Genomic DNA, 23,925 nt, shown 5'->3' on the forward strand with positions numbered 1-23,925 from the left:
ATGGCACCACTAAAAACATTAATTAGTTTGGATTAACATTGCTGTGCGAACTCACTTCACTTCACTGGTGGTAGGACCTCTTGTGAGTCCGCGCGGGTGGGTACCACCACCCTGCCTATTTCTGCCGTGAAGCAGTAATGCGTTTCGGTTTGAAGGGTGGGGCAGCCATTGTAACTATACTTGAGACCTTCTAACTTGTATCTCAAGGTGGGTGGCGCATTTACGTTGTGGATGTCTATGGGCTCCAGTAACCACTTTACACCAGGTGGACTGTGAGCTCGTCCACCCATCTAAGCAAAAAAAAAACTGAAGAAAATGTATTTGTCAAACTCACTGCAAACGAGAATTAGATGTAAACCTTAGTCCATAGCATCAGACCCTAAACACATCATTACGGATCCTCCCGATCCATTAAGGGTGCTTTTAGGTACCTCAAGCACCAGTCACCGTCCTTGTCGAACCCGTCGCTTGCGACGAAGGGCTCGACGAGTAAATTAGCCCATAGACACAACCCACTGAGTTTCTCGCCGGATCTTCTGTGAGCTTCATGTACGACAGTAAAATAAAAAACATCCTTAAGTTTCCATCTACCTGCATATAAAAAATAGATACTCAAATAAAATAATCAAAAAATAATAACAATAATTTATTACAACACAACATCCACACTCCAGTCGACAACTCTAAAATGAAGTGCGCGTCCATTGTATAATTAAATTAATTATTACAATTGTAAACTATTACTACAATATTTACAATAACTGTATAAGTTCTCACTCGGAATGATTATTGCGTTCTTTTGGTCTTAACAGTGGATACTCTTAAAAAGAAACTTAAGGTAAAATTTAATGCTTTTCTACAATCTTAGTGCGGCTCGAAATCACTGGAAAGGCATTAACGAAAAATTGTATTATAGATCAAAATTATGTAAAGAATTTGCAATTATATTTAAATGCTTTAAGAGACATTTTCGCTTCTTGATAAGTTTAACTTTTATAGTTTCATATAGCTGAGAGAAGAATAAGAAATAATATGGAAATAATTATTAATTGTATTGTTTAAAAAGTGAAAATCATTATCGCTCAATATATAGTATAATAATTAATTACATAATAAAATATTATAGTTTTTAATTCATTACGTTGAGGGTAACTTTTAAGTTTCTTGTTTCGGAGTACCACGTTTTAAAATAAATAGCATTGTTGTCAAAATAAAAATGTCGCTACTTGTTTAGATTGAACAAAAACAAAGTATACAGTTTAGTTATGTAGTTTTTCTCAGTGCTCTCATTCCCAAGTTTACAAATTATAATAGTTGTTTCTTTCAATATCATTGGGTTTCTGATATTTCCATTAAAAGCAGCCACAGTTCCCAGTGCGAAGTATTGCACATACACAAAAAAAAGTTTCGTTTATAATTTATCTCATTCCATTGACGAACATATTTTTAATAGATTTCTCAAGAGTATAATAGTGAATAAAAGTCATTAAATGATTTATTTTATATAAAATATTTTTACGCCACACTTTTTAAATTAAATATCTTCTTTCAAACATTATAACAGAACGTATCTTAACCTAAAAAGAGTACACGATGTAACTGAAAAATGTAGATACAAGAAAAAGTGAAAATGTGTTTTTTTTTATTATTCGAAATATTTTTAAATACTGTCAAAAGCTGTCACTGTCATCCAGGTTAACGACCATCAAATGTCATAATAATATATTCCTTAGAACGAAATGGAGGGTTCCTTTTATCATAACAACTGAGCTAAGCGCGTGAGTCACGGCAGGTCCTCTGACTTTTATATTTTGGCTTATTCAAACATTTGAACACAATGGTATAGAATTATCATGATATTTGAAATATAATTAAGAAACAGATTCCCGAAAACGAAGGATGATTTCTGGCATTTGATGAAATTTGGCATAACGAGATAAGCTTGATCAAATAATTAACTTATAAATAATATTATTAACCATAAATAAAAATAGCTTCCGTTATCCGTCAGACGTTCTTGCGATGACGAAATAATAATATGAACATTGAATGAAGTTCTAAAGAGAGTAAGTAGAGTAAGAAGTTTTAAAGACTTTCATGACATTCAGAACTTATCTTTTAACTTAAAACATTAATGTCAAATCACACGTTTTAACACAGTGCATATGTGAGTACGACATAATGAAATAACTACATACTTTTTGAAACATTTCAAATTCAAAACACAAAGTATCAAATTATTTTTATACTTTAATACTAAAGAGGATTATAAACTCACACACACGAACAAATGTAGTTTTGTTATTATATTAAATCTTTCGGAGATAGAATACATTGTCAATAGAAGAACTAAGAGAATGCATAATAATGTAAAATTTATAAAACCGGTTAGTAATTAAATTAGCGAATGATTTTGATCCCACGTTTCAATTTTAAGAAGCCGACGATAAAAATAACATGCTCATTTTTATTACGCAGTTATTTTAAATTGGGAAAAGTATCTAAAGCAGTATTTTATTTATGGAGAAGATTAAATGTAAGCTTAATCAAAACAATAATATGCGTAACATTAACCGGGTTCAATTTTGCGTTTTAACCTTGCGGTATAATGTAATCATTTCATTCTAATTACCATATCAAATCAGGCTGTCGAGAATTTAATTTCAATTTAAACTATTAGCACTATTACTGTTAATTTTTTTATCGATAAATTTAATTTGAATTTCGATAATAGAACAGCACTTTTGCTAGTAATTTTCTGCACTATCGTTTCTGTTAATATCACGACGGATGTTACGACGGATCTTCTTACTTAATCATAAATTACCCAACGACGTACATACGTTTTGATTAAAATGTCAGCTGATTCCAACAATCAGCGTGGTTTGGAATCTATTTTTTTTCTTCCTCAAATTATTATTATTATATTACAAAAGCCATTGCGTATTTGTCGTTTTCTTGGCAGTAACGAAGCAATGGATAAATATTTTTTCGAAGGTTACTTAAGAATCGACATTCAATTTGTTTATACAAGAACATGATCATTCACGTAGATAAAAATGCAGGGTACGCCCAGTTATTATTTGAAATCTATTTTCTTATCGGTTTCAACTAATCAGTGTGCTTAGTGCGAGTTCTTTAACGTTCTCGATAGCGTAAAAGTTAGCCCAATTTTGTATGAAGTTGGAACAGCGCCCCTAGCGGCAAACGTACGCAAACGATTCCATTCCATACAAATATGAGTTAACTTTTACGCTATCGAGAACGTTAAAAAACTCGCACTAAGCACACAGTTTGTTGAAAAGTCAAAGGACGAACTGCGAATCGTACTATAAAGTTGGTGGACGTCAGGCGTTTTGAGATCACTCATGAGCACTTCTCCATCCGCTTGTATACTTTAAATTTAAAATCTTAAAGTACCGTTGGCTTCATTGGCGGTCCTGAAACATATTTATAACGATTTATTATATTTAAAAAACTACAATGAAATTTATATTGAGATGATTTAGACAGGTGAGATATTAAAACGTTGCTTAAATAATACAACATGGCAGTTGTTCTAAATGGCCTGTGGTGGAAAAGAAAAACTCTCCAGTACTGTTTTTTTTTTATTGCTTTGATGGATGGACGACCTCACAGCCCACCTGGTGTTGAGTGGTTACTGGAGCCCATAGACATCTACAACGTAAATGCGCCACCCACCTAGAGATATAAGTTCTAAGGTCTCAAGTTAGTTACAAGTTCTAAGGTCTCAGTATAAGTACAACGGCTACCCCACCCTTCGAAACGAAACGCATTACTGCTTCACGGCGGAAATAGGCGGGGTGGTGTTACCTATCCGTGCAGACTCCCAAGAGGTCTTACCACCAGTAACAGAAAACAATGTGATTCTTATAGATGGAGCCACTTGCGCTCCAACACTGACTTAGATGCAAAGTCTGCACCGATTATAAGACATGGAGAATTGTTTGTCTATATAATATACAAGCGGCCCGCTCCGGCACCGCTCGGGTCCTTAACAAAAATTTCAACGACATTTGACGTTGTTTTCTTTTTTTAAATAAAAAAAACACTTATTTCGGCATAACTATAGTAGTTAAACATGCTGTCGCGACACTTTTTGTAAATAATAATGTGCTCTACAAAGTCGTAGTACATTATTTTATTCTATAATCAATAGTTTTCGCAGGGCACGCGATGTAAAGAATTTTAAGTAGGATCTCTAATTTTTTCCAAAAACATTATAGCCTATGTCACTCGGGAGTAGTGTAGCTTCCAAATAGTGAAAGAATTTTTCAAATCGGTTTAGTAATTTCGGAGTCTATTCAATACAAACAAACAAACAAATCTTTCCTCTTTATAATCTTATAGTATAGATAATATATCTATAGTATACCTGCTGGTTGGGCCTGCGTGGCTGCCGACGTACTCGTAGTGGTCGTGCTGCTGGTTGTGGTTGGCGCTGCTGCAGAGGGCGCCGCTGTGCTGACCGGCTTCTGTGCACACGGAGAATAGCACTCATTTAGCATTCGCTGTAACCTCTAGACTGGATTGTGTTGAAGCCTCCGGTCACCGACGAGGACGAACCCGTCGCAAGGACGGAGCGAATTAACCCACAGACACAGCCCACTGAGTTTCTGGCCGGATCTTGTCAGTGGGTCGCGTTTCCGATCCGGTGGTAGATTCTGCGAAGCACTGCTCTTGTTATGGCCAGTGTTAACACCACTTCGGTTTGAGCCTCGTGAGCTCATGTACACGTTAGGGTGAATCTAAAATAGCCTCTCAAGGCTATCAGCATAGGTAGGAAAAAAAGAAAAAAAAAGTTGAAGCCTCCATGGTCTGATGGGTGAGGTTCCCTAATAAATAAGCGCCATTCAGCATTTACAACAATAATCGGAGCCGGTTGTATTTGATAGCCAATTTGGCATGTTTCCTATTAGCAAACTATTACGCCTTCAAAATTGAAATTTGCGGAGTTATAAAAATAATATTACAGATTCTTACGAATAAAATAAGGCGATTGCATGCAGCAGAGATGAGAATGTTGCGATAGATGTGTGGAGTAATAAGAATGAATAGAATACGGAATGAATATGTTAGAGGAAGTCTGAAAGTGGCACCTGTGACAGAGAAGCTGAGAAGTGCGCGTTTGGGATGGTATGGGACATGTGATGAGACGAAATGAAAATGAGGTTGGTAAGAGAATGTTAACTATGAATGTGGAAGGATATAGAGGAAGAGATAGACCTAAGAAGAAATGGATGGATTGCGTGAAAGACGATATGGGTAAGAGGGGAGTGAGCGAAGAAATGGTATATGATAGAAGAGTATAGAAGAAGAAAACATGTTGCGCCGACCCGGCCGACCCCAGGTGACTGGAAGAAGGGCAGGATAATAATGATGATTCTTACGAATAAGAAGCTGTTGATACTGAATGCACGTCTCAATATATCTATAAAGTAACCAAGAACTAGTTTAAATGTCGACTCCAATAAATGTTGAAGAAAACGTACAATTATCAGCAAATCTCAATACAGAAGATTTAAACATGCATGGAATAAAACATTTTCTCGAGGCAATAGGCATTAGAATGCACAAGGCAATAAACACTATTTACGCATACGAGTAAATACGTAAACGTGTATTAAAATGGAAAACACGTTCAAGCGATTGTCGACCTTAACGTTTGGTTTTGTCAAGGAAATTGTTTTTCGAATTTTCATGTATGAATATTCATAAAGGTCCATTGGCGAAATTGAAACAAATCTACATTTATTATTAACAGAGTTTTTAAATTAAACTCACTTTTTTTTTCCTACCTAAGCTTAAGTAGCCTTAACTAGTACTCACGGGGCTCAAACCTGATGACGTTGCTAACACGAACCCTAGCAAGAGTCGTGCTTCGCTGAATCTACCACCGGATCGAAAACGCGACTCACTGAGAAGATCCGGCGAGAAACTCAGTGAGCTGTCTGAAGGTTAATTTACTCGTCGAGCCCTTTGTCGCAAGCGACGGGTTCGACGAGAACGATGACCGGTTTAAACTCACAAAATTCATATCGCGTAATTACTGGTAGGGCGTATTTTGAGTTCAAATGTACTATAACATTCTGTTGCAAAGCAGTCAGGGTCTCTGGTTTCTAGAGTGGGTTAGCCATTCTTCAAAACAACTAAGATTTCGACCACATGTTTCAAGATTTTTTTTATTGGGTGGTTACCGTCGCTCATGGAGGTCATCAACGCCAGGGGCAAAGCCAAGTCGCTGCCTACCGCTTAATAATTTCCACAAGCCTCCTTTGAAAAAGGATATGTCATAGCGCTCGGGAAACACCGTGGAGGAGAGCTCATTCCGAAGCCGGATGGTACGTGGCAATAAAGATCTCTGGAAACGCACTGTGGATGACCGCAGTGGTTCCAGGTAGTTTGGATGAACTCTACTCCGGTGGCGGGCGGTGCGATGGTAAAAACGAGATGATGGTGTCATCTCAAACAATTCAAAGGTCAGCGATGGTATTGTGATCGTTGTGACGTTGTGAACACTAATAGCCATAATAGCGAAATAGCGTACCCACGTAATGAAAAAAAAAACTCAAGTGCTGACTATCAATTAAGTGGTACATGATTTTTTTTTATTTATTGCTTAGATGGGTGGACGAGCTCAAAGCCCACCTGGTGTTAAGTGGTTACTGGGGCCCATAGACATCTACCACGTAAATGCGCCACCCACCTTGAGATGTAAGTTCTAAGGTCTCAGTATACGAGTAGTTACCCCAATCAATTTTCACTTGTACTAAAGCTTTTTTTTGCTTAGTTGGGTAGACTCATGGCCCTGGTGTTAAGTGGTTACTGGAGTCCATAGATATCGACAATGTTAATGCCGCCACCCACTTTGAGAAGAATTTTTATTTTTCATTTTTTTTTAAAGCAAATGTAATAAATGAAACTACATATCATTGTTATTAAAAAAATTGCTAAACACCGCCAATAATATTTATACTATTAGTGTTATAGTATTGGTCTTTAAAATTTATAATGAACTAAAATTACCGTCGATATTTAATCCAAATAATAAATATAGATACGTCACTTTCACCAAACAACGCAAAGTACATTTTATCGAATCTATATATATAAATGAATTGCTGTTCGTTAGTCTCGCTAAAACTCGAGAACGGCTGGATGTATTGGCTAATTTTGGTCTTGAATTATTGGTGGAAGTCCAGAGAAGGTTTAAAAATTGTGAAAATGGTCAGAATTAAATAAAAATAACAATTTTGTTTTTCCTTCGATGTGCCCCCGTCGGACGGATTCCTTTTGTTTGTTTTAAGTTTATTTTATACAAAACTTTAGGTAGTCTTTTATTTATCGATTGAGGCACTACGAAGTCTTTCGGGTCAGCTGTACATAATAAAGCTGTAATTATATTAAATGAAAACGGAAATGTATGCGCCATTCAATTTAATCGGGCTAATTATTATAGTAAGTAATTCATCGACCTTTATCGGAGGTTGTTTCCGCGCGATCGCTGCATAAGGTAAACAATACAGATTAAGTGACATATCGAATACTTGAACAACGCTTACTTGGATCTCGTCTATCCTCGTCTGCAAGGCTTCCACTTTGGCCACTATCGTTTTATTCAGACTCGTGACGTCATCCTTCAGCTCGTGATTGGCCTTCTGATTGGCGGTTACATTGGATATGGTTTCATTCGTCCTCGCATCGAGCTGACGCAGCAAATTGCGTACTTCTTCTATCCCCGTAGTTGCGGTCAAGGCTTGATTCTTCGCCGATTGCAGAGAACCATCTAAGCTCTTTATCTGTTTGTTTGAATGCACATAATCGTTACTGCCCTGTTTTTATTCAGGTTAAAGATATCAATACGATACATAAAAATATCTATTCTGATAAAAATATAAATTATAAACATTAATTAAACGCGTTCCGATATTTCATAGGCGTTGCAACCGCCGTGGAACTTATTTAGACTAAAACAAAAGTATATAAGAACCAGTTAAATAATAAGTAGAAATGTATCGTCATCGACCATGCGTACAAATTTTTAAGTGGATCAGCGTTTTAAAGATGATAAAAATTGCATTTCTTTGTATAGATAGACCTGAAGAATAATACAGGTATATAAATAGACCAGCTGTACCCGTCCGCTTCGCTGGGTATTTAAAATTAACATTATTATTTCTCACCCCCATAAACATTCTCATCGTTAACGCCCCCGCAACTGGTGTAGGGAGTCCAACACTAATATAAATATTGGCCTATCCATTAAGTACATGTATTTTCGGTAGGCAGCGGCTTGGCTCTGCCCCTGGCGTTGCTAAAGTCCATGGGCGACGGTAACCACTCACCATCAGGTTGGCCGTATGCTCGTCTGCCTACAATGGCAATAAAAAAATAAAAAACATGGATACAAGGTTTCAATTCAATCGGATGCATGGTTCAGTAGTTATAGAGGAACATCCGTAAAAACCGCTGTAGAATTATATATTATAGACATTTACAATTGCTAATAGAGACTTAAGATTCGTTGCGTTAATAAAACTGGATTAGTCAAGGATTTAACCTCGGATCCGAAGACAGCGACGGTCCTTTGTAGCTCGGCGAGTCGCATCGGCGTGTCTGCAAGCGTCGGTGCTCCATCGAGCTTCTTAGAGAGCGTCGCCAGGTCCTGGGTGGCCGCGTCGACACGGCTCACGAGTATTTGATGCTGTTCCTCTAATTCGGCGAGTTTGTGACTCAGCACGCTCGTATTGCCTCTCAATTCTTTCGCTGCCGTGTGGCATATCTGCAGGGCGTCGGTAACGCTGGCACTGCTTGTGGATACTAAGGACAACGAGAAGGAAACCGATTAATTGGAGTTCTATTGGCGCAATAAGAGATAAAAATGGTTAAGTTTGCGTTACGAACGTGAATGTTTGATATTTTTACTAGCCTTACACCAACAAGGAACATGTAGGGTAAAAGGTCTTTAAGAGAATACTTTTCTCCTTAAAAGTTTATATGTATACAGCCAGTAATTGTAAAAGTATGTTTTATTGTGCATAAATATAAAATCAAAACAAATGAAAAATATTAAACACAAAAAGTACATGGAAATGTCCATATTTGAACTAGGTTTGAGAAGAGTCCTCAACAGCACGCAGTGGCTTGGCTGTGCCCGTGACATTGCTGATATCCATGAGTGACGGTGGCCACATACCATTAGAAAGATGGAAATGCTTCTCTACCAACAAAGGTAATGAAAAGGCGTGACACGGTTACAACATCTAATCAGGCTATATAGTCAGTTAGCATCTAGCTACGACAATCCTGCCTGAAACTGTCGTAAGTAATAATGCACTATAGTTTAAATCGTGGAGCAGACATTATACAAAACTATCGAGTCTTCGATCTAATGTCTCGAGGTGTAATTCGCACTGTAACCATGCGGGTAGCAAGCTCGTCTGCGTTGCGTGCTTAGTGCGAGTTTTTTAACTGCTCGATCGCGTAAAAGTTAACTCAAATTGTATGGAGTTGGAACAGCGCCCCTAGCGGCAAACGTAGAACGTTTCCAACTCTATACGCGATCAAATAGATAAAAAAAAACTTGAGAGGTGTCAAGGGACACCCGGATGGAACGAAGTTCCTTTCGATTAATTAGTGAAGGAATTGTAATAAAAAAAAATTTTTTTTAAGTTGTAATAATATTTTTTTTGTTTTTTATTATTTATTATTTACAAAAAACCTGTATACACTCAACAAAAATAATCGTCGCGAGACCACACTGTTCAATGCGAAATAGAAATGAAAATATCTGGCTTGCTTTCTATAAGAGAGAGAGAGAGACAGACAGACAGAGAAACATGCGACGCCGCACAGCTTACAATAGCTTACTATAGCAAAAAGTGTCGTGACAACTTTTCGTAAGATTTTTTTTCCGTCTAGCCCCCTTTCACAACGCGCGATAAGGAACTTCGTTCCAAAAACTATATTATAGCACTAAGCACACTGCTCTCTCCACACAATAGCAAGAATACACGTTGACGCATACAAAAACAAATACACATCAGCTAATGATTCGAAAAACCATAATTTTCCGTATTTGTACTGGAGGCGTATTAATAACTAGATAGATAGGACAAATGACGGTCGGCTTGCGCATATAATTAACAAGTCTCACGTCCCAAAGCCAATATTGACGACCGTGAACTCCGTACGACTATGTAAATTGTAAATATGTAATTTAAACAAAAACCTTGTATTCGTGATATGTATGTTACAGATAAATATTTAATAATTACTGTTTTATAATTTAAGATAAACAAATTAGAGTGCATCTCAAAATGCGAATTGTCTATATACCTATGTATTATATGCAAGGTATTACGAGTGTTGAGTCTCTATATCGGGCAAGGATTAATAAGACACGTGTTCAGCTAAGTGACTAACACAGATCATAGAAACACATTTTCATGTATATTTCATATATTTCAAATACTTTTTGATGGGCTAAAATTTTTCGTAGGTCACTCAGGTATATAAGTTATCTAAAAATAGTTATAAAATAGGCATCTACGCATATAATTTAAAGAAGATTCGAGAACTTTCTCCAAATATTGTAGATGTCTTATTACATATTAATTTTATTAACTTATTTGTTTGTTAATTATAGTAGTATATTTCGATTTGCAATTTTTTTTTATCAATATAACATGTAATCTTATGATTTTTGAGTAATTAAAGTGTAAATTTTAAAATTAAAACTGTATATAATAATAATAAAAAAATTCGAATTCGAGTTTTTTTCGATTTTTTGAATTTTCTGAGAAGATTTACTATATGTAGTAGCATGTTTTTTTTTCACCATCGGAAGGTAGAGATTTCAACGAACAGAAAACATACCAATTTTTTGAAAAAAAGCTGATATTTTGACAGGTAAATTTTCGATTGAAAATTAGGGTGGTTTTTCGATATTAATTGAAAATAAGGTGAAAAAATAAATATTTCTAATCAAATTAATTACAGCGTATTTGGGACATAAAAAGGTAAGCTTTCACCAAATTTCGTGAAAAATGTTTTTTTTTTGAAAAAGATAAAAATAAAAAACCAAAATCTTGGTTTTTTTAATTTTTCACATAAATTTTGAGGTTATGTGAAGAAAGTGTAAACACAAAAGTTTTAGATCTTTTTATTACCTTTGCGATTTTACTTTTTTCCGTAGGACTTTTAGTTTTGCCGGAAATCGAGAAAAACCGTTTTTTACCCTTAAACACCCCTCCTCCCCCTCCATCCCCTTCCCGACCTCAGATCGCCCGTAAATTATTTTTGATACAAAGACATGTTAAGCATTGTATGATCAGACATTTTTTTTTTATTTGGACCATAGAACGACGTCTAGACGCTATGCAGATAATAAATATATATAGAGAACAAAGAAATTATCGCACACACAAGAAAAAACAACAAGCTATATACAATAAAACAAAAAGCGATAATAGTTTGACATTTTGAACTGTTCGATATTCGACTTTATGTCTCAACTACTGAGAATTGAGACACAAAACAAAGATTACGACTTAAGAACGGGTTTGCGATTCAAATGTATTAACTACGTTTTAAAGTTCCCCATCTATACACAGTTACATGTATTTTTTTACACGTGTATACTTTGTCTTTTCTTTGTATTGTATTATATAATATAGTTTTTTTTTAGTCATTACGTATCCTCCCTATCCATTATGCGTAGAGTAGGAGGAAGCACCAACAATGTCTTGAGGGTACTAGCTGAAAGACTGGATGGCCCGACCCTGGGTAGGTTCATCAAGTTGCATGTTCTACATGCTGCTTGATGGGGCTGCCAGGGACGGAGTTGATTGGTTTATTTAAATACTAACATAGTTCGTAAGTTATTTGTAATACTAACACAATATGAGACTGATGTCTTGAAATAAAAGTTATTTTTTTTTTTATTTTTTTTTTTTTTATTAACGGTGCTTTTATGTACCACAAGCACCGGTCACTGTCCTCGCCGAACCCATCGCTTGCGGCGAAGGGCTCGACGAGTGAATTAACCCATAGACAGCCCACTGAGTTTCTCGCCGGATCTTCTCAGTGGGTCGCGTGTCCGATCCGGTGGTAGATTCTGCAAAGCAGTGCTCTTGCTAGGGCCAGTGTTAGCAACACTCCCGGTTAGAGCCCCGTGAGCTCACCTTCACGTTAAGGAGAAGCTGAAATAGCCTCTGAAGGCTATCGGCATAGGTAGGAAAAAAAATGTTTTTCTATACTTGTTTTGATATGATAATATATCTTTATATTCTCATTTTCCAACGTAGCTCGTCGTAACTAGTGACTGTAATAAATTAATGGGTCCGCGTGCTATGAGCACAGACGCATATACCAACGTTCCGCCATTTCTGCCGTAAAATTATCTTGGGTTCCGATACGAGACAATACATAAGCAAGAAATCCTTTACTACATATCCACAATTATATAATATATACATACATACAATTCATACCTATTCATAGAAGTTCGACTATAACCAATGACCTCTCAATATTTATATTGATTTTTGATAGACTTAAAATAAAAAACAGGTTCCAATTCGGTCGATTTTTTTTATGTTTGTTACCATAGAATATAGTCATTTATAAATCGATTTAAAAATTATATACTTTTACGTTGGTCCCATAGAAAATGAATTTAAATCGGTTCAGTATTTATTTTTAAATAATCATTTTAATAAATAATTATTTTAAATAGTCATCCAATTAAATTAGATTGCATATTTTGCAGACAGTGTTAAGACAGTTTAATTGAGGTTTTTTACTAATGAAGTCGTTTTTTTTTCTTGTTTCTTATTTTGTTAATGAACGGGTAATATTGTATTTTTTTGTAAAGGTAAAAAGATTACATTTCAAATTAACATTAACAAAAATTTGTTCATAGTTACTAAACAAAAATATATTTAGTTATCAAACAGAAAAAGGAGCAAAAGGTACTGAACGTTTTATCTTTTCCTATTTGTGAGTATTTTGCATATATCGTAATTAAGGTATTCCACGTTGGATTACACCTTGCAAATATGTTTCAAAAAAACAAACGAGTAGATAAATTTCAAACTTCTGCGAATTCAAGGGCGATCTAAAAATAAACACGCAAAAAATCGCCTTGCTAAAAGTAAATGCTTTGACAAAACAAATAAGAGTTGGCAAACTGGGCCCAATTTAAAAAAAAAACTGTATACGAGCTACGAAACTGTATCTACATATATAAAAAAGAAAAAGAAATTAAAGAGTGTCCCTATTATTCTAGTAAAAGTTATCAGTGTCATCGACCACTAGCGATACTGACCAATGAGCCTGGACATATTATATGTGCAGTTTATAAAAACGATAATGATATGTATGACCTCTAAATATTAACCGACGTCAAGGTCTATACACTAGACTTACACTATTCACTATAACGAATCATTTTAGATTGAGCAGAACGATAACAATTAATTGGCAATAACATGTCTCAAATAAAATTTGTATGACTAAGTTTATAATGTTATTGTTTATGAAACAAAAAATTACATGTTCATATTCATATTGGTGGTAGGACCTCTTGTCAATCCGCACGGATAGGTACCACCACCCTGCCTATTTCTGCCGTGAAGCAGTAATGCGTTTCGGTTTGCAGGGTGGGACATCCGTTGTAACTATACTGAGTATTACTGAGATCTTAGAACTTATATCGAAAGGTGGGTGGCGGCATTTACGTTGTAGATGTCTATGGGCTCCAGTAACCATTTAAAACCAAGTGGGTTGTGAGCTCGTCCACCGATCTAAGCAATAAAAAAAATTACATATTCGACAGTAAAGTATAGGTTAGCGACTCACAAAGTTGTTCGACATGGTTATTGTTTCGAAGCTTGATTCAACACCCACGCACTAACTCCAAAGGAACGTGATATGAATACTATAGAGTCAAATTTTTTATTTTAAATTTAGTAAATATCAAACCTCTGTCCATTTCCATTCGAAGCGACACGATTTGTCTTCGCACGTCCACGAAAAGCCATAATACTGTTGCAGCTGACACTAAACAGACGCACAAAGCGAGTCCTGCAGCCAGGCGAACGAATGGGCGGGATCGACGGCGTCTCGTCGTACGCCTGCCCCAAGGTTCCCCTTCATCGCTAGAGGCAGACAACAGTCTGCCCCCACGAGATCCGACACCGACTAAAGCGTCCAATTCCCGCCTCTTCCTCATCTTCTTCCCGACCCTGGGCGGGCCAGAAGCGTGTACCGCACTCCCCATCACTAACACAGACGCTACCGTAAACGCATCCGCGCCGCAACTTATTATTTGGACACTTTCACTTTCAGTACAAACGTGCGCTCAATCTCACGTCACTGTGGCAAATAACTTTTGTATTCTTAATTTAAAACACTGTTTAATATCTATGTTTACCGTCGCGTTGCATACGTACTGTTTTAAACACGAACATTTATTTTTTTATCGTCAGTCGTACAACATCCGCGCTGTAAGTCTGTGCTTCGTTCCTGCCCGAAACTAGTTTGATCGTAATATTTTCGTGATGCTGGTCAAATCTATCAAGCGTTTATGTGGTACTGTTTTGCGAGGCAACACAGTAGCTCACGTTATCACCCTAATCTATGTCGTCACAATTCATTTATTATTGGCCACTGCAGCGTGGTGCGGGGAGTGAATTATACTTTACAAAGGTATTCTTATATGTAATTATATGGCATTGTGAGACATGACGCACGTCACAGCATTAGGTACGGTCCGAGTCAAAGCTAAAAGCTTAACTATACATCGCGACATTACTTCCTTTATAGAAGTATATCATAGTCAAGTAAGGTCGTTTATTTGTGTGAATCTAAAGGCAGGGTTTAGAAGTTTAGTATCAAATAATCATTATTTATGCTAAGAAGATTATAGCAATTCTGTATTTGTTTGAATTGGAATTTAAAAATATGATCTTGGATTCGTTTCATTACCTTAAAATTCAATGGTTGCTTAAGATAATATGACATTTAAATAAACAGCAGAGTCGTTAGTGGGCCAGGAACTTTGGATTGTACAGTAGTACCATCGAGGTAATCTAAATCTATTTTGACGGTTACGATTCATCACATTTGATCTTATTCGATATCTTCCAGGTTTTCTGTACAAAAATATTTTGTAAACATTTAGAAAGGTCTTCGTTAAGGTCCTTGTTGGGTAGACAATTTTATTGTCTTCTATCTACGTTGACCTCGCCTTTGTTAACTTTTCTCTTTGTACAAATGAATGTAATTATTTTTTATGTATACAACAACGAACCAAAAAGACAAAACAAGTTGAAGGAATAAGTTCAACATTTTTTATTTATTTAGTACTCATAATTTGGAATGGTCCGTAATAAGCTCTTATTGCAAGGAGGTGGTCACGACCCTCAGTATTGAGGAAACCGAAGCAAGAAGAAAGCACTCATAAATTTCTTCTCATCTTTTTAGTGGGCGTTTTAAATTGTTTATTTATTGTAAACGAAATTTTGACTATATTTTCCATTGAGGACAATCGAATAGAAGATGAACTACAGATTGTGTGCTTATGTTTTTTTTATTTTGTTTTTTTCTCCCTACCAGCAACTAGCCTAAGGGGGGCAAATTCGACGAGTTTGACGAGAACGATGACCAATGAACCTAAAAGAACCGAAAGGGGATCTGGAGTATCCGACAGGACATGTTTTGGGCGACAGAGGCTTTGCGTCGTCCCATCGCCTGGGTCGGATAATAATAATAATATTTAGTTAGAGGCGGCCACAATAAGAGGCGTTATCGTGACGCACGATTTTTTCAAAGATGTGAATATGTTAGCACCGAGATGACGGTTGATAAGTGAAGTTAATGATTAGCTGTTGCGACGGCTCGTTTAGTTGAAAATAGGACTGAACTAAAACATATTTAGACGGGATTTCATTTAAATACTTCTAGATTACTCGTAATAGCTTGGTACATTTCAGACGTATGCACTTAATTAGACAAGCAAATCAATGTATTAGAATACTAGGCCCTATCGTAAAGTATCTTTTAACAGCCTAACATTAATAAATGTCATACAACTCTATTATGGTATTTACATTGTACATGTGCAGTTATAAAGGCTAAAGTAATTAACTCAATAATAATTGTAAACAGACATGCTTTAACAAAAACCGACTGCAAATAGAAAAGAAATGATATCACAAAACAAATTAATATACACAAAAAAAGAAAACATCGAAATCGGTTGGCGTGATATTGAGTTATTCATCTATTTGTCGCGCACATACTTAATCCAAATTTAAGACTTATATGGTTTTCTCACGGATACCATTATCAGGACTGGACTAAATTGAAATGGGACCACACGGGAAGCGTCAGCTTTCTAATAAAAAGAGAATCATCAAAATCGCTTCACCCAGTCAAAAGTTATGAGGAAAAAAATCATAAAAAAACATAACAGTCGAATTGAGAACCTCCTCCTTTTTTGAAGTCGGTTAAAATAGTTTAATGATAGAGCTTGTTTCATAAAAAATTTTTGATACGATATTTTCGTTTCACTAATACAAGGCCGACGTAATACTCGATATACTAGTCATAAATATTATGTATATCGAAAAAATATGACATTTCATAACGAGTAAAAATGTAACTGTGACTCATCTATAGTGTGAAAGTTTAGGAATTGTCTTTTACTAACCGACAGATGAATTGGTGGTGCAAGCGGTACAATTGGTATCACAAAAATATTCTAATAAAGAAGAAAAAAATGAGAAGTAAAGAAGCAATAATAGGTAGTAGATCACATATTGTTTGACGATGGTATTATAATTTTAATATAATTTAAGTAAGTTTTTAATGTATATTTTCAAATTATATTTTAATTTTATACATTGCATATTACTATGCATACTGTCAGCATGCTTCCCATAAACGAGTCGGAAATAGCTTAAAGCAATAACTCAATTTTACTTTAAAATATGTGTACGCCATTGGACAATTTACGGTTTGATTTAAGACGGCTCGTTGCGAAAAATAAACAGATAAAATTAATCTAAGGGAATTCGCTGTTGATGAATATCGAATGATAAGATAAGAGCTGTTTTCAGAGATAAAAATCGTGACCATGTATCGACCTGAGCGTCTCCGGTCCACGCTGAATGAAGTTTGCACATGCGCCGTCCGCACCACATACGTTGTGTAGACAACAAATACCATGAAATAATAATTTATTTACAAACCCACCGCGTTTTTGGTCTTTAAAATCACTAATAAAACATTCAAATTCGAAACTAAAACCGTTTTACAGAACCGAAACGACGCACAGACGACTCGTTTGAACGCTAAAACGTTAACCTCTGAAACCGAAGCGGAATTTAAATTTAGATTTAATTGCGATGTCACTAAATTAATACTTTTTAGTGTATTTTATTTTAAAACACGAGGGTCCCTGAGGACGCCGTGCACAGCACTAATAGAGTGACGTAGGCGCGGCAACGCATGCGCGAACTAGCGCCGCATCACACAGCAGATACACTTCGGATACTGGATGCGAAATGAACAATTCTTTTCAAATGAAATCAAAAAAAAATTTTTTTTATTCAACCTAAATGAAAGTACATACTTGTTGAACGTCAAAAGAACTACCGCCTTTTATTTATTTACTAGCTTTTGCCCGCGACTCCGTACGCGTGGAATAGTAACTTTGGTATACCTAACGTTAAATTTTACTCCCACTTCATTTACGTAGAAAGGGAAAATATTTTTTAATTATAGAATGTTAAGGAGCTATTTAAGCCCCTATTTTGAAACATTCTTTATTGTTGCTCAACTTGTATTGGTATTACCGTATATAGCCTATAGTATTCCTCAATAAATGGGCTATCTAACACTGAAATAATTTTTCAAATCGGACCAGTAGTTCCTGAGATTAGCGCGTTCAAACAAACAAACTCTTCCGCATTATAATATTAGTATAGATTTATTGCGCCATTTACATGAACGAAACCGACTGATGTTAAGTGGTTAGCGGAACATAAGGTAAATGCCGACATCCATTAGAAACATGAGATAGAAGTCATTTGTTTTTTACAACGGCTGTCCCACCTCTCAAGCCGGTACGCAGACGGCTTCGCAGAAGAAATAGGATACATAGCGCAATAAAAAAAAATGTATACACTATACAGCATAGTGAACATTCTAAATCCAAAAAAAGGTGACGTAACTGACATATAATAGCACAAATAAAAATAATTTGATAAAGGAAAATAATATAAGCCAATTTCAGTATCGTTGTACCTTATCTCTGTGGTCACGATACAGACAATTTGGCGTCCGCGGCTTGACTGTCGTTCCACATTGTTTTACGTAAATTATTGATGTCCACGCCGATCCTCGATCCTGCTCATATCATTCGGTTTACTTTCCTTAATTATCGGTGTTAGGGCGTATTGTGCCACGCGCGGATATATACCAGCATTCAATATATGCTGAACAATTATTCGTTGCGATTCGTAGGGTGAGATAGTCGTCATACAATACGATTGAGATCTTGTCGTTTTTTATCAAATGGATGGCAATTCACGTTGAGACGTCTATGAACTTCGGTAGTCACTTAGCACATAGTGGAGCAGCTCTTTTACCCAGCCGCCTGAGGAACAAAAAATGAAAGTTAATAGGGAAAGCGTTCCCGATCCACCGGATCGCAAGTACTGATCTTGCTAGGGCAAATGTTAGCAAAGTCTCCCAGACTGAACTCCGTGAACCCGTCTACACGCTCGATGAAACTTGTATAATCCCTTCAAGGTATTATTAGTAGTAGGTAAAAAATAATAATAACAATAAATGTTTAAATAACAAATTAGAATTCTAGAAGAATCTTCTTTGCGGTGATGCCTTTATTCTTCTAGCGTTACGAAAAGTTAGACCGATGGCCACTTTGTAATCACCGTTAAATTCTAAAAAAAATCTCGAACACCAGAATATCGAAGCCGCGAATAACCAAAACATCTAACATATATTCAATTTTCTGTATAGGAGACAGCGGTTTGACTGGTATCCATGAGCGTGGGTGATTGCTTACCATGAAATGAGCCGTACGGCTTATTTGCCAACAAAAACAATAAAAAGAGGTTAGAAGACACAAATAGTTGTGATCGAGGACTCTTAGGGGGCGAGTTTTCCGATTCACTACAGTGCTTTTAGGTATCTCAAGCACCGATCATCGTTCTCGTCGAACCCGTCGTTTGCGACGAAGAGCTCGGCGAGAAAATTAACCCACAGACACAGCCCACTGAGTTTCTGTTAGGTTACGTTGACATAACCTCTCAAGGCAAACAGCTTAGGTAGAAAAAAAAAGAGGGGCGAGCATTGTTAATGTACTCTCATCATAATGGAGTATCGTAATGGAACGGTGAGCTAAAAACAGTGCATGCCTCGAGTTAGGAACAAAAGTGATGACGTAAGGAAACCGCGCCGAACTCTCACAAGACAACGTACCCTTCAATCATTAATTAAGCAAGGTTACAATATTTTATAGACTGGATTTCATTACTTGCAGTTGTCGCCTACGAACATTGTATATGAACACAATATGTTAGGTATACACATAATTATTTAGAAAATTTGTAACTGCGGATCGATCTATGCTATAATCGCATGCCACTGACGCGACGTTTCAAACTTATGTTATTAATTTGACCTATATTTTTAAGTATGTCAGATCCGAAACATGAAATTCTAGGACGGGGTCGAGCCTATTTGTAAATTTTCATATTGAAGGTTGAATTCTAATTGGTGGCGAATTCTTACATGTTTTCAATTACGTTAATGAAATACATGACTTTGTACGCAATTAAGTTGGATTTAGTCTTCAAATAAATTGGTTAATACTAACAAAGAAAAATTACAGCCGACGTGCACCCACCCGATGCCCGACGATAGCTGCGCTGTTTTTTTTTCCTACCTATTCGCCAGTAACCTAAGGGATATTCCAGCTTCACGCGGACGGGTCCTCGTCGAACCCGTCGCTTGCGACGAAGGGCTCGACAAGCGAATTAACCCATAGACACAGCCCACTGAGTTTCTCGCCGGATCTTCTCAGTGCGTCGCGTTTCCGATCCGGTGGGAGATTCTGCGAAGCACTGCTCTTGCTAGGGTCAGTGTTAGCAACGACGTCGAGTTTGAGCCCTGTGAGCTCACCAACTTACTAAGGAAACGCTGAAATGGTCTCTCAAGACCATCAGATTAAGCAGGAAATAAAATGCTGTCTTGTTTATTAATATTATTCAGTCAGTGGCAAATTTATTCATGTAAAAGATGAATGGAGAACTAAATCGGCGATCTTTTGAAATAATCATGTAGGATTTGGTACTATACCTTTAAGACCATCAGATTAAGCAGGAAAAAAAATGCTGTCTTGTTTATTAATATTATACCGTCAGTGGCAAATTTATTCATGTAAAAGATGAATGGAGAACTAAATCGGCGATCTTTTGAAATAATCATGTAGGATTTGGTACTATACCTTTAAGGTTAGATCCAATACGACTTAAGCAAATGAACGACGCTAATAAACGCAGTACGATTTAAATTTTAAACGAACGAACGAAAACCGAAGTGATTTAAAAAAAAAAAGATAGCTACAAGTGAAATAGCTGTAAGCAATACAGATTATTTTTATTACTACAAAAGGTATAGATCAAAACATTAGGTATTATGTACTACACGATAAGCGATACGGCGACAAATGGATGTACCATAAAGACATAAATATGATCACCGCTTTCCGGTTGTATTTTTGCTATCACGCTATAATATCGCTACTTATATATTAATATATATATATTTAAAGGTTATGTTTCTAAGAATATAGACTTCACTTAGAATGAGATACTATGAAATTAATTAATACACAAAGTTATATTTCCAGATTATTTGCCAGCGGTGAGGGTCTTGTAATATTTTTTAAGTTTGGTGAATTTTTTTGTTTTATTTTAAATACGTTGATATTTTTGCAAGTCATTAAGTAGTTTGCAGTACAGCTGTGCTCCTTTAAACAATGATATTATTTTCTTTCTGTTTTTCTCCAAATTTTAATGATTTCGTTTTTGAAAAATGTATAGATTGAAAATGTAATAGAAATAGAATAAAATATTAAATTAAATAAAGTACACTTTTCCACTTATCCACTTACAAACTATAAAATAATTTAGATGCTTACTATTCATGTTAATCATAATAAAATGGGCCATTTTTAATAGCTTGTCTAGGGTTGTACTTTTTTAAATAAGGTGTCAAGTTTTTGGGTTAAATCTCTTTTAACCTTGATTTAATAAAACTTTTTTTGTACTGAATTCACACTATTAATAATTGGATTTGTGACTGCATTCAATAGTATAGTTTTATGGATTACATTTAAAAAATATATCTCTGAAAAATCAGGAAATTTACGATCAGTGTCTAAATATGTGATATAGGATGTTGATTTTCTACATTTTCATAATTATACCTATAATTGCTTAGCTGATTGAAATAGATTTTAATTTTTCCCTGAAGTAGTACTATATATTTAGCAGAGGGACCTAATCCTACTTGTCAATATTTTATTTCTGTTTTAATTTATGGGTATACACAGAATTTAAAATTAAATGGAATGAATTTAAATTAAATTAAATATGTACCTTTGACAATATCTCCATTCATAGTTGACACCTGATCATACATTTGAGCATAGAGTCGAGTCAGCATAACCAGCCACAGGAGTAAGGTGCCACAAACAGCCCATTGCAATGCACATTGTATGTCCGTACTTATGCTACTCTTGGTTGTTGGTGGGGTGGTAACACGGTTGCGTTCTCGTCTAAAATTCATATCAAATCAGGTTTAATTATCAAAACGCAGTAAAAAATAAAGAAGAAATATGAATTTATTTTCATGGATAGTTGGATTATCCTATTGGTATGTATTTTAAACCATGTTTGTTGTTTTAATTAGTATTAAGTACAAGAAAAAATTATTTATTTTTCTAATATTGGCCAGATTCAATACCAACCTTGTGGCTTTTTTCTTTCTGCTAGGAATAATTTCTAGCTGTAAATCTTCTGACTCGTCTTCACTAGACAAGTCCAGTAATCTAAAGTTTTCTTTGTTATTTCTTGTTGGTAAAGGCATATTTTTCATTCGCACAACACATGCTACAGAAAAATATAACTCGGTCGGTTCAAGGTTTAGAAAAATCGAAACCAAGTTATTCTCATTGAACAACTTGTATGAACACACTTGTAGGTTATGTTTACAACTTCGTTTGTTTAGTTCGTTAGATATTAGTATCTTTTTATACTACTGTTTTTTAACGGATTAAATCCACAATATAAACAGACAGGTGAATTTAGCTGTTTTCGGTATATTACTCTAATTTTAATTCGGAAGAAAAGTTTAGTTATACTTCGGAAACTTTAGCTTATTAGTTATTAGTTTATCTTTAGCTGAAATTGAAACTTGACAAGTTATAAAGTAGTTAGACAATGACAGTACGTGACACTGTTGAAAGCTTGTCAATAGTAGGTACTCACGTCGGAACTTTTTATGCATCGGATCCACTATTAGACTCCAGTAGCTTCAACGTTAGGAGCAGACATGGGGACCCTATCGAAAGCTAGCCCATAAATCAGTCCGCTGAATTTCTGTTGGTTCTTCTCAGGCAGTCGCGATTTGGGCCCGGTAGTAGATCATTGAGGGCTTTCCTTATGAACGCTTCCATGGTCAAAGAGCTAAAAACTGAAAAGACCAGAGACTATCCAATGCCTATACGGAGTACTTCAGTATTTTGGTCATATAGTGAGAAAAATCTCTGACAACCCGGAGAGACTCATAGTGACCGGTAAAGTAGATGAAAAACGATCCAGGGATCGCAGCCAAAAAAGATGGAGTCTTTTAAGTAGTTTTCCAATTACAGAGCATAATGCGACTCAGTGGCTCACAATGCCGAATTATGCTGAAGCTTAATTGGGGCGTGAATTAGTTTTCAAATGCATCAGCAAAAGGCGTTAAGTTCATGATGATGATTCCATCAAGCCATTGCAATGTTTACAAAAGTATATTCCTGTAAAATAAATTTGTTTATAGATTCGAATTTTAAAATGAAATTGTGTATTCACATTTTAAATGTGGAATATAAAAAAAAGTAATTATTTGTACCTTTATCCATACTTATATTTATTTTTTTAGCACAGTTTCAATTAATTTTGATTATTTCCAAGAAACTACGACGAAACGAGACTTACAAATTTTTTCAACAATAAAGGTTTACTGAGGTTTGTCACTGAGTTGGTATCGATTGCGAGTATCACGCGAAAGCAGTACTTTTGAGAGTGCTCGATTGTATGAATCGTTGCTGTAGTTGGAACATTCAACGTTGAGCATTATGCCGCATAATGCGCTCTAGTGCTGTAATTGGAAAACTACCAAAGTGTCCGAGCACCTGGACCAGACATTGAGCGAGCACTTCACTGTGCTAAAAAGGTCTCAAGCGGGCGTATCGCTAGCGGATAATTAGATATTACGTATAAATATGCAGAAATATTAACTAACAAAATAGAACCACTTAATCATTTCACTCCTCGATTTTTTGCTAAAGTCATTTGATCAAGCCAATTGTTTCTTACTATTCTATTAATCTATGATTTGGGGACATTTGGAAGATTTGTGGTTGAAATCCACCAAGAGATATTAGGAACGCCAAGACTTTATGGCTGGGACGCAAGGAGTGAAGTTCTGTAAATTTTGTCTATTTAGTGCTTTTTTCAGGTTTAAAGGTGTAATCACGGTGGTTTATTAACCGTTATTATCTTAGAAAGTGCACAAATTTGGGAAAATTAAAAAAGTAGC

At 35.8% G+C, this 23,925-nt stretch overlaps 1 protein-coding gene and 1 long non-coding RNA gene across 7 annotated transcripts; one reads left to right on the forward strand and one right to left on the reverse strand.

Moving 5' to 3' along the window:
* Positions 1–630: 630 nt before the first annotated feature.
* Positions 631–22,548, reverse strand: LOC101735983 (uncharacterized). 6 transcript variants are annotated; one of them, XM_021352747.2, is made up of 6 exons: positions 22,091–22,548; positions 21,720–21,898; positions 8,582–8,841; positions 7,584–7,820; positions 4,397–4,496; positions 631–3,440 (listed from the first exon to the last, which is right to left on the reverse strand). In XM_021352747.2, the coding sequence occupies exons 1-6, from the start codon at positions 22,216–22,218 to the stop codon at positions 3,412–3,414; spliced, it is 933 nt and encodes a 310-aa protein (XP_021208422.1). In that variant the 5' UTR covers positions 22,219–22,548; the 3' UTR covers positions 631–3,411. The 6 variants fall into 6 exon arrangements, with proteins under 6 accessions (XP_021208422.1, XP_062529935.1, XP_062529936.1 ...); XM_062673951.1 differs by lacking the exons at positions 21,720–21,898; positions 22,091–22,548 and adding exons at positions 14,008–14,476; positions 17,284–17,544; XM_062673952.1 differs by lacking the exons at positions 21,720–21,898; positions 22,091–22,548 and adding exons at positions 14,008–14,476; positions 17,395–17,514.
* Positions 14,549–16,250, forward strand: LOC134200665 (uncharacterized). The gene is made up of 2 exons (XR_009975672.1): positions 14,549–14,733; positions 15,643–16,250. It is a non-coding gene; the product is annotated as an uncharacterized LOC134200665 (long non-coding RNA).
* Positions 22,549–23,925: the final 1,377 nt, after the last annotated feature.

Source organism: Bombyx mori, chromosome 19 (genome assembly GCF_030269925.1).
Source record: "Bombyx mori chromosome 19, ASM3026992v2".
Lineage (NCBI taxonomy): Eukaryota > Metazoa > Arthropoda > Insecta > Lepidoptera > Bombycidae > Bombyx > Bombyx mori.